Source organism: Atheta coriaria, unplaced genomic scaffold (genome assembly GCF_025399875.1).
Source record: "Atheta coriaria isolate IRGN ID8LTWV9N9 unplaced genomic scaffold, Caltech_Dcor_3.1 hic_scaffold_1_pilon, whole genome shotgun sequence".
Lineage (NCBI taxonomy): Eukaryota > Metazoa > Arthropoda > Insecta > Coleoptera > Staphylinidae > Dalotia > Dalotia coriaria.
The window spans coordinates 2584277-2595758 of NW_027045443.1; the positions used below are offsets into that span (position 1 = coordinate 2584277).

An 11482-nucleotide genomic window follows, 5' to 3' on the forward strand; every position below is an offset into this window, starting at 1 on the left:
TCAGTTAAACATGAAACTTATGCGCAACGAGTGTTATTTGTAGCGCGGCAGCGCCACGAGCGGATTTAATATCCCACTGGGAGTTTTCATTTACGTTTTAGCATCAAACCATCGCCTGGGAAAACCCGTCTGTGGAATTTTGCATCTGACCGCCACCGGCCGGAACCATGTGTCCATTAAATTTTCACTGAATGTTTGTTATATTCCAGCCGTTGCCGTGGCATCCAACTCTCGGCTGTTATTCTTTTTTTTTGCGTTGTGTTTTTGCAGCCGGAGTTGTGACTAGTTCATCTGATACACCCTGGTCTAGCCGAGCGTGGCGTGTGTTTTGCAGTGATGGCCCTGCGCGACTCGATAAAATTGCATAATTCATTGACGCATTTTTTGCGCGCGATGCGTTCCGCCGGCGGGCGCGATGTCCTCGCGCCTCCACCGGCATTCGCAAACGTACGATTCTTGTGGGCCCAATAAATCACCAACTAGCGGCTAGTAAATAATAGATGCCATTCGGTCTCGGGGCATTTTCGCTTCACGCGCTCCTTGCACTGCAGCCGGCTTTTTCCGGGATTTAGCGCGCGGCGAAATTATGAAGAAGTGCAAAACGGCGGCGCTCGTCGAGCACGTTGGGCCCATACTTTTTCATTACATTATCTATACGTGTATGTCCGTGGGAGTAAATCAGAGTTATCAACGAAACGAACGGCGGGCGGCGAACGGGGCTCCTAACATCGCCGCCTCCTCCGCGCAACCTTGCCGCTGCGCTCAACTTCTAAACGAGAAATAACCGTCGCGACGTGACGCGAGCCTTAATGCAATTTTTACTACTTTCCTCGTACCTCGTAACTCATCTTTCAATTCGTTTTCGGTCGCCGCGCCGCAATTTCCGAGGCCGGGCACGAACCGCCGCCGCGCCGGCACGATGAAAAACATCTTATCGAATCGCCGCGATAGAGATACGAGCACAATAAAGCGTTGAAAAATTACGGCGTAAAGTTTCTCTTTGGTACCTACTGCGCAGTTTGTCGCGTGTGCCATGTGTGTCGTCCTAATGCAATTCACGATTACCGGCTGATTATTTCGAAAGAAAAAATCGCTTATGGGCGAAACGAATCGCTTATTAATTGGCTTTATTTGGCATGCGGTTTGTTTTCGATTAGCGCGCGCCGAGTGAAAGTTAAATATTCAAATCACCACTTTAGGAAAACATGGGCGAGCGCACGATTAATGCTATTGACAAATTGTCGCGGCGCGCCGCCAATCTGTGCTTTTTGTGCGTAGATCAAATACGGGCGGCGCGCATATAATGTAATGTAATTAATGGAATGTAATTGAATTTGCGTTTATTAGCACGCACTCAATTAGCGGCGCGTGTGCGCGCGTTCTGGAAATCAGTTGTATCGTGCGCGATAAGAGTCGCTTAACGGCGGTTTTCAATCAGGAGAGAAGCATGAATCGATTTGCGAGTTCGTAATCAGTGCCATACGAGGTGAACGTGCGGCGCGGCGCGATGTGTTTGCGAAAAGAAAACGCGCGCGAGGAAAAGTTACGGCGAGCGCGCATAAGGTCTCTAATAGTGCGCCCTTTTTGTCGGTCGTACGAACCACTTAGCATTTACACGGATTATCCATTATCCGAGCTTAAAGTGATAAGTTAATAGGATGGTGGGAGCGCGCCGGAAATGCGCGGATTCGGTGGGCGCGGGCGGCGGCGGCGGCGGCGGGCCGGGCGTTTTTTCCCCGCCGCCGCCGCCGTCGAACCGGCCGTGGGCGCGCGCGCCGCACGTCTGTTTTTCCCGCACCCGCGCCGGGTTTTTCCATTGTCGGCGTTCAGGCGGGGCCAGCGCGCCACGCCGCCCACCATTTCCTTAGCAACGCGCAGCGCGCCAACGTTGCCGGCGGGACGCGCGAACGGCCCACAGTTTAGGTTAACGAGATTTCGATCCCACTTCTTCGGCGCGGCTACCTACTGCCGCGCGGTGCGGAGATGGGGAGCAGCCGCGCGACTCTCGCCTCTATGCGGCGAAGGTGCGAGGTGTCAATTGGCGAGGCGGCGGTGGGACGGCGAAATGCTTGCAAATTTTTCTCTCGATTCGGCGCGGAATTGATTTTTTTTTGCGCCGCGACGTGCCCGCCGTCGTGCCCGGAATCGTTCGATTTTCATTTGCACTCGGGGGGCGCGCGCATTTCCCTCAAGTCGCGCCGAGCGTGTTCGACAACTGCCACACGCTGCCGAGCGCTTTATATTAATTTCGTAATTGTGATGCGCTTGTTCGCCCCCGACTGTCGAACCTCGTAAAAACAACAAAGTTGATTTATGTCGCGCCCGACATCCTTGTATTTTTACCTGCGCGCGCACATTTAAAAACATCATTAAACTAATTAATTTGCTTCTTCCTTGTTTTGCCATTTTTCCAGCGAGCAGCTTAAATATTTTAGGTGGCGCATGAAATTTTATATTTGGCGTTTTATGGCCACATCGCTGACATGTTACGATCGGGAAAATTATTATCAAATACTCAAGCAAATAATATATACCTAAATATAAAAATGCCATAATATATAAACTTCGATATGGTTATTATCGAATCGTAGTTTCTATTATCGTCCGATTGCATGACATTTATCCATTGGCCTGAAAAATGCCATTTTTTCAGATCAAATTATTTCCTCGTTTACTGAAAAATAGAAATAAAAATTGCCCATAAAATATTTCATCAAATCTACCCAAAAATACACCAAAAAAGCGTATTATTCATATATTATCATAATAACAGTTCATTATATAAATATTAGAAGGAAGAAGGCAAAAAATAAAACACAAACGTCCAAATCAAGCATAAATAAAATACAAGAAGCCGAAAAAAAAACATTTGTTTCTTGGCGATTATATTTTTCATATTTTCCGACGAGCTGCGTTCGTGGTTCGTGGTATTGTTCGTTAATGAGATTACAAATGAGCTCTTGAATGAAATAAATAACTGATCGTGTCGTTGGCGGTTCAGTAATTAGATTTTTATATTCGATGCCATCGCACACAATTCGTTCATTAATTATTTTTGCTAATTTAACGCAAACAAGCATTTCTATTTGGTCGCGTTTGCAGCCTTTCGCCATTATTTGCCTTTTGCCGGGCCGGCCGGGCTACTTATCGGATTTCTCACGGGTCGCGGCCGCTCGGCCATCCGAACATTATTAAAATATGAATTATGATACAATTTCATTAGCATTTTAATTAAACGCCGGGCGAGGAAACGCGCCGCAACGCGAAAGCGAACGCGTTCACACAAACGCTTTGTCTGCGGACGCGCGGCTAAACAATAATAAAGCGCCGGGCGTAATTCGCCATCATTTTTTACACCGCGGCCCGTCTCCGGCCGCCGAGCGCTCTTCCTCACGCCACGTGATAAATTAATTACAATAATTAGCGCATTAATATTATGATTATTTAATTGTGGCTCGTTGCGACCGCCATACATCATCGTACACGCCGCTGTTGGGCTCATTAATAATTCGGAATGGGAGCCGGCTCGGCGCGGAAGAAGATGAAGAAGTCGTTTCCGCCGCGAAGGAGCGGCGAGCACATCGGCGAGTCCGAATTGGAGCCCACGAATGCTCCGGCCCTCGCCGGCGCGGATTAGTCGACGCGGCGGGCAACGCATCGATGCGCATTAATTAAATTACTATCCGGCCGGGCTTAATAATTTAATTAAAATACGAATCGGAGCGAAATTAATTTTTTTAAGCAAACAAACAATTTCATTTATATGTTAATCAGCGGATTTGCATTTTTGATTTATTTTTGCTTGTTTGTTTGTTACGTTACTTTTTCCTCTGAAATGCAATAGTTTAACATGTTTTACTTCTCTATATTTATTGTGAATTGTTGAAACTTGGAGAGCTTTGGGGCTTTGGTGTTTCAGTGTGCAAGGGGCATCTAGCGGAGAAGGGCAAAAGATAATATTTTATCCGAAAGCTACCATATTCATATTTTTTCACTAAAACAATGCATAATTTTATTTAAATTAATATTGTTTTAATAAAATTTACTTTACTTAAATAATAAAACAGTTAGAACGTTAATTTTCTGAGTAAACGATATTTTTAGCTCAGTTTTTGTGCTTTATGTTATTTTATTTGTAATAAAATTATGTTTTGTAATTACAAGAGCTGAACTTTTAAAAATTAATCCTGTTTGATTTTTAATTTGTGTTTAATAAAAGGTTAGAGTTAATATTTTACTATAATTTCTACATACACGAGACATCTAGAGGTCAAAGTAAAGATAACATAGTAGAGAGCTTTATATTGTCGACCATGGACATCTATATTTCGTTCTCGGAACTATTAAAGCTTTAAATAAAACTAATAAAACATTTTTAGTTTGCTTTGAAAAAAAAAAGACAGAAACAGAAACAAACAATTTCAAAAACTAACGTAGGCTTTGGAAATAAAATCTAACCAACTAACATTAAATAATTATTTCTTGTAATTGAAGAAGTTTAGTTTTGAAAAATTGTACTTCAAATAATTGTTATGTTCATATAAATGTAACTTCCTGGATCTTCTCTTCCTGGATCGGAATCTGTTGGGTGTACTTTTCGGTATGTTTGTATTTGTACCAATTATTTTATGTCCTTTTAACTGTTGTTCAAAAATCCATATACCTACACCCTTCTCCGAAATTATTATTTATAATAAAATAAAACTTCCACCTGAATTATGGTGTAAGTGAACTTGGAAGTGTTTACTATCTAGCAAATATGATGTTCATGCACGTTCAACTGATGACAACGTACGATTGAAAACGGAAAACATGAAAAGAAGCACCACGCTCATCGATAACGAAAACGCAACCGCCCAATAGACCGACTGCATCCACCAAAGTGGCGCATTGTTGAAGCTAATTTACATCATAGTTAGAAGGGCATACAGTGCAGTTCTCGAACCATCGACAAACATGTTTCACGTTTATTTATTAATACTGTGCTTGCCAGGAGTGCTGAATGTACTCTTCGATGAAGAGTTGGCGGACGACCTCGAAGAGAAAAAAGACGCAGTTTACCGAGACATGGCAACTACCTGTCTTGATAATATCCTGAATGGCCTTATCTCAAATGGCTCGTTTATTACAATCACACAAGTGTTTATGTACTCCTATCCACAATTTGAAATAACTCAGCGTGTGATTAAACACATGCATGAGAGGGCTCCTGAAACCAGATGGACCATGGAAGGGACAAATGGAACCAGAAAGGCTTTTCCAAGTTTTGCGGAATGCTTAGCGAATTGCAATGACAAGAAGAATAAGAAAACTGGTAAAGTGAAGAAGATCAGGTACCATAATAAAAAAGTAAGGAAATCCGAATATTATGTAATATTTATAGATAGATTAGATGACTTGGCAAACATTCTGGATCGACTTAAAGCAACAGATTCCTATGATATTAATGCACGATTTGTTCTCATTTATGGTAAATTCTTAAAGCAGGGTCTTCGTGTTCAGACCGACGTATTAAAACTAATGTACAATCGCCGGCACTTTAAAACAATGTTTATCATGCCTGTGAACTTGAAAACTATCAGTGTTACAGGCATGCTGTTGTTTCATCCGAACGAAAAAGGACATGAATACAGTTGCGGACGAGTGCCACGATTTGAATCAGTTGGTCATTGTCACAGTGGCGTTTTTAAATTTCGCCCAGCTTTTCGTTCGCTGACACTAAAACGAGGTTTGAATTGTGTTCAGGATGTACAGCTGATGTACATTCCACCAATGGTAATCTCAACCACATCCGGTGCAGAAATTGAAATTTTAAACACGGTGGGTGAGAAACTGAACATTTCATTCCACTACCACGTGCAAAGTGTGTCACAGAACTGGGGACTGATGGGACCATTGGATCCAACTTGTAAGGTGAACTGTTCCAAATGGACTGGGAGTTTGAAAAAAATTGATTTAGATCCCTTTCTAATTGGTGTAGGAAGAGTGACTGTAACACCTGACCGGTCAATGCATTTTGCGTTTGCAATCACGTATTACATGGAGGATATGCTGTGGGTAGTACCCAGTGCTGAATTAATACCACCATGGGCATCTATTATCACCATTTTTGAATGGCCCACTTGGATCACGTTGTTCTGCCTGGTAATCTTGATGGGTTCTTTGACGTTTGTCTATGCAAATTTATGTTACAGCAGTGAACATAATTATTTACACTCATTCTCAGCTGCAATTGTGGTATCAATTCAGATCTTCTTCACTACCGTAGTGGCTACCCAACCAAAGAGTAATCCAGTACGATGGCTCTTCATCTGTTACGCAATGTTTATGATTATCGTTGGTAGCTTATACCAGAGTAGTCTGGTGAATGTTCTCACCCATCCAAGGTACGAACATCAGATCGACAGTGAGGATGAGGTTTTTGACTCGGGCATAGGTATCGGGGGATTGGAAAGTCGAAAAAACATTTTTGACAATTCACTATCAGATCGCGACACGCGTATTTACAACAACTATGAAATCTACGCGACTGAAAATGACACTGAATATCAATGGTTGTTGACTGTAGCGAAAGATCGAGATACGATAACTATTCTGGGTGAACACTATGCGCAATATTACATAGACAAAAAGGACAGGCGGATTGTCGAGCAGAACGGCCGACCAAAAGTACACCTGATCAAAAATGATGTCCTTTATACCGAACAGGTGAGCATCGTCTTCCCGCAGACATTCTTTCTGACTGCTGATTTTAACGAAATAATCACTTTACTCTTCGAAAGCGGATTGGTGCAAAAGTGGAGAATACAGTATAGTTCTTTCAATGAAGAAAAAGTTAAAAAGGTAGCGATAACGAAAGAAACCAATGATGGACAAAATGAAACCATAATTGAAGGTAGTGGTGACTACGACGAAGAAGATGAAGAGAACAATGAAAGCAGCACGGTGGTGATTACATTAGATCACTTACAGGGCGCATTCGCCGTGTTCATGATTGGCAACCTTGCTGGAGCCATTGCATTCACCTGTGAAAACATTTATTTCCGAATTCGAAAGCTGTACACGCGAACACACGTCGAAAAACAAATGATTAAATGGAAGCGTGTCGCGAGGCAGAATCGCGTGAGACCTGCCAAAGTCAAACAGAATTTTGATCGGTATAATAAAAAACGCAATCCGCAGCACAAATTGCGATTTGTGCAGCAGAAAACACCGTTGATTTAATTTTGCTTCATTATACACACGGAATTTATTAGAGGTCTACAAAGATAATCAAATATTTATCTTGCGTTTCATGTTATCAGTGATACGCGCACACGGCATTCGGAGCATTGTAATAATTTCGCACAACAAACGCAAGTACAAATAAATAACTCGCACGATTTTACAGCAAGTAATTATCAATCACGGACCCACTCCTACAACGAACCATTGTGTTTCCCGTTCTGGCCATACTCCCAGTTAAGGCAAGTAATCATGAAATCATATATGATGTGAATGACTGCATCATTATTGTTCATTTTGTCGATTGTTCAAATTAGCGTTGACGCTTGCATTCGTTCTGACTGTGTGCCAGTGTCAACACCAAATTAAGTGTCACAGTGCAAATCAAAATTTGTTGTGTATTTCTTTCCGATTTCGTGCATAAATCGCCTAAACAATCATAAATACTAAAGCAATGTGTGAAGTGTGAAGTGATGATTGTAAGTAATTCTAAACAAGAGACTCTTCCGAAATATATCGTAAGTATGTTAATGTGTTCTAAGCAGATTAGTAGGTGTCTACTACTCCTAATAGTAGATATCATAGTAAAATAATATTTCGATACACGTTCGCGCGTCTGGTGAGCAGCGTGTACACATGAGCTGCGTGCATCTGTTCAACACGTTCAGTTATTTTCGCTCCACGCTTTTTTTACGCGAAGCATCGCGTTGGGAGACCTTGCCTTGGTCGCGCGCTTTAAAAATAAATTTCGAGCATCTCTCCGATTCCGTTTCCATTTTGTTACTGTACCTTTGGCGTTCAGTATTAGTTTGTAAGTCTTTGCGTCGCAGTGTGTTTGTGGCCCGCAGCGCAGGGTGAAAATGTCTTTCATGAAAGGGGTATGGCGCCTCCTAAAGAGGTGCTACATTCTCGGCTACAAGTATGTACTTTATCATTCGTCGAATTATTTTATTTTCATATTTGTGGCCTGTTCAGACGGCCTGCGTGCGTTTGATCATACGCTGCAGGTTGAGTAACAATTAGGCCGATAATAACCGAGGCTGAGTAAGAGTCGTTAGCGTTTTTATTCATAAAGCAACGATTAAGAGAAGCCCCCACAGCCAAATTTTTATAATATGATGCCTGGCTTGTACTTAAACCAATACTTTAAATTTTACTCATTTTCAGCAAGAAGAAAAACATTTTCGGTATGAATCCGTTACTCATATCGACGTTTTTCATCATTCTCACGGCTGTGCTGGCGTCGATGTTCCGAATGACTGTTAAGAAATGTCTTGGAGATGGAATAGTTAAACAAATGCTATTGGAATTCATCGCCACTGCGGAATTGTGTGCTATATGCTTTGAATTAGTCATTGGTAGATTAATGCATGAATCAGTTAATAATCAGAAATCTAAATTGATTTTATTTCTTCCAGTCGCTGATAACTACGGTGTGTGGGTATATGCTCTATATTTATTTTTATTAACATTATGGTGGGCAAGAGTATGGGAGATCGAGTCGGCTTGCCCATACTCCGAAATGGAAAAGGTTGTAGAAGGCACACAAGAAGCTTTAAAAGCCTTGTATGTTATTATTGCTCAAATATTGGGAGGTATTCTCATCTACTACTATGTTCAATTGTTGTGGTCGATGGAGTTGACTGAAACACATCGCGGAAAAGTGGATGAGGAATGCAAAGCAGACTTGCAGGTAATAATATTGTGTTTTGAAGGCTTCCCTCCGTTTTACCTTATCCTTCTCTACCTAAATCCTTTCCTCAGCACCACTGGTTGCAACGTACCATAATTGAAATCCTGGGTACCTTTATTTCAACGTTTCCGAAAAGGTACTTCGTGAAATGCTGCCAACCATATGGCGCACCCTTTTGTATCCTCTGGGATATTATGTTTGCATTAATGGGCAAGTTGTTACACGTTGGCGCTGTTTTCATGAACGCAGCGATTGGTACAAGTTTTAATTGGAAATGCACACCGCTTTGGCATATAGCTTTAGCTTTTTGGCTTGGAAGTAACAGCGGCGCACTAACGGCTTTCTTGCTCGTGAAAAAACTACGTTGTCGTCCACTTGCATCTCTTCGTCGAAATGTATCAGAGGGTAGTGCTAGCATAAGAAGTACCAGAACCTAATTCCAGAATCCCAGGTTACATTCCCTTTGCACATTACCTTCACTTTAAGAACTTGAAAAAATGGCTTTTCTGAAGCAAACTTCATTTTCAGGTTTCTGCTGCCGTCGGTACCTTCGTAGAGGGCTTATCAACATGTGTATGTCGGTTGGCATCACGATTTTTAAATGACTCCAATGCACGATTTGCAGCAATCGCCGATCCATTTTTTGCCACAATGATGGTGGTAGCGGCGTTTAATTACTCTGGAGGATATTTCAATCCGGCGCTAGCTACTTCCTTGAAAGCTGGTTGCGAAGGGCACACTTTGGTCGAATTTATGGTGGTTTATTGGTTTGGGGCTTGTGCAGGAGCGATTGCCAGCATTTATATATACAGATCTGACAGTTTCAAGCAATTTACTGAGCGTATTAAGCCCAAGACGGAATAAGTTCTGATCAAAACGATGCTATGTAAATGCACACGACAATGCACCAGCAATTATATATACGTTAAACCAACGACGCAATTTATTCTAGTCAATAAATGATTGTGATACTATCAAAATAACATTTTGTCTATTTAATGGAATACCTCATGTAATCCTAAAACATATAATTCCAGAATTTTGATTTTTATTCCTTTTGAGGTATTTTTACAAGCAGAGAGTTATTTCAGTTCAGGTATTTTGATGCGAAACTTCTTTTGACCGACACCAGGTGGGACAATCAAAGAGATAAGCATGAGCACACATCGATGCGCTTTCACAATACAATGGCGTCAGCGTTTACAATAGTGTTTACAACGGTTCGTTCGCGTGCGGATATCGCGGCGTGCGTGATTCTTGCAATTTTAATTTTGCAAATGCGACATTCGTTCAATTACTGCTCAAACTAATAACAATAACGCTGTTGACATGTTCTTACGAGTATAAAAAACATTTTGTACCGTTTCACGTGATGATTGTGTCTTCAATTGACCTTTATTTCGAGTTTGTGTAAATCAGATTGGTGCATCAACAGTGATACCTAGTGTTTATAATATTTGTGGGTGCGTGTTATTCAATCGGACAATTCATACTCGGCGAAGCGCTTATAGAAGATCGTAAGTACCATTCATATTATTTCTGTTTTTATTGGGAAGTAAAAATTCATTTCTTGTCTCGAAGCATATTATTGTTTTTTTTATGCAAAGTAAGCGGGCAAGCGTACGGCTTAGAGTGCCTTAGAGCAACTAAATAATCTTAGATAAGTTAAACAATACGCAATGTTTTTAAGTCCAAGTTTTAAAATATCTGGATATTTTCACTACAAAATAATTTAAAAACAATCCATATTGGTGCATACTAGACCCATTCCCGTTAGATCGCACATGCATTCATTACAACCAAGAAATTTTTTACTATTTGGCGGACATTTAAACCCTGCAAATGTAAAAAAAGATAGATATTGATTTAACTTAACTTAAATTGATATAATTACCATAATAATATATGCATGGATATTGGGTGCACCGATATTTGCCACCAATGCAACTACAAACATTGCATTCCTGTCTTTTTAAACTGCCATCTTTACATTCCACATTGCAAACTTCAGCATCACAAACCCACTTGCCATACTGACAAACACAATGAATGCAATCTTTTCTCTTCAGTTCTCCATGATAACATTCTGTAATTATTAATTTCGCATAAACTTTCAATTCCTTACGATATAATCGTAAATCAAGTTTTGGTACCTTTTTGTTTTCCAAGCATCTCTAGAGGAGAGCATACATTTTTCGTGCATGACCACATCGCCCATGTCCACAAGCATCGGCAATAATTACAGTTGACCCATTTGGTCTCGTTGAATTTGCACATATCAAGCGGCGAGTAGTAATCTCCTTCTGTTTTCCAACACACCAACAAACCCAAAAATGCTGTCACAGGAAATGATGTCTTCATTGTTCTTCGAACAAAGGTGTAAATACGAGTAGTAAACGCGCGACACTGTGTTTACATCACCTGTTGACGACTTCCATCATTTGGTTATTGTTCCAAGTTAATCGGTAATGTTCCACCTACAACAACATCATTCGCAAGCAAGCTTCGAACACAAATCAGTGATATACCACCAATGTAAACAACGGGGCAATAACAAAGTGCCAA

General features: G+C 41.2%; 2 protein-coding genes across 4 annotated transcripts; both read left to right on the plus strand.

Annotated features, from left to right (window-relative positions):
• The first annotated feature begins 4931 nt into the window (after window positions 1-4931).
• Window positions 4932-7736, plus strand: LOC135792783 (uncharacterized). 2 transcript variants are annotated; one of them, XM_065303508.1, is made up of 2 exons: window positions 4932-7333; window positions 7391-7736. In XM_065303508.1, the coding sequence occupies exon 1, from the start codon at window positions 4957-4959 to the stop codon at window positions 7222-7224; it is 2268 nt and encodes a 755-aa protein (XP_065159580.1). In that variant the 5' UTR covers window positions 4932-4956; the 3' UTR covers window positions 7225-7333; window positions 7391-7736. The 2 variants fall into 2 exon arrangements, with proteins under 2 accessions (XP_065159580.1, XP_065159588.1); XM_065303516.1 differs by lacking the exon at window positions 7391-7736 and having other exon boundaries at window positions 4932-6708; window positions 6783-6938.
• A 253-nt stretch (window positions 7737-7989) lies between these two features.
• AQP (aquaporin) lies at window positions 7990-9900 on the plus strand. Of its 2 annotated transcripts, XM_065303528.1 has the most exons (5): window positions 7990-8143; window positions 8392-8582; window positions 8643-8917; window positions 8989-9368; window positions 9446-9571. In XM_065303528.1, the coding sequence occupies exons 1-4, from the start codon at window positions 8085-8087 to the stop codon at window positions 9352-9354; spliced, it is 891 nt and encodes a 296-aa protein (XP_065159600.1). In that variant the 5' UTR covers window positions 7990-8084; the 3' UTR covers window positions 9355-9368; window positions 9446-9571. The 2 variants fall into 2 exon arrangements, with proteins under 2 accessions (XP_065159600.1, XP_065159608.1); XM_065303536.1 differs by lacking the exon at window positions 8989-9368 and having other exon boundaries at window positions 9446-9900.
• The last annotated feature ends 1582 nt before the right edge of the window (window positions 9901-11482 follow it).

Excerpts from the sequence above, each read along its gene's own strand:
- LOC135792783 (XM_065303508.1), top strand. The coding sequence starts at position 4,957 with ATGTTTCACGTTTATTTATTAATACTGTGCTTGCCAGGAGTGCTGAAT.
- AQP (XM_065303528.1), top strand. The coding sequence starts at position 8,085 with ATGTCTTTCATGAAAGGGGTATGGCGCCTCCTAAAGAGGTGCTACATT. Across the intron at positions 8,144-8,391 it reads TGCTACATTCTCGGCTACAA|CAAGAAGAAAAACATTTTCG; the intron begins GTATGTACTTTA and ends ACTCATTTTCAG. Across the intron at positions 8,583-8,642 it reads ATGCTTTGAATTAGTCATTG|TCGCTGATAACTACGGTGTG; the intron begins GTAGATTAATGC and ends TATTTCTTCCAG.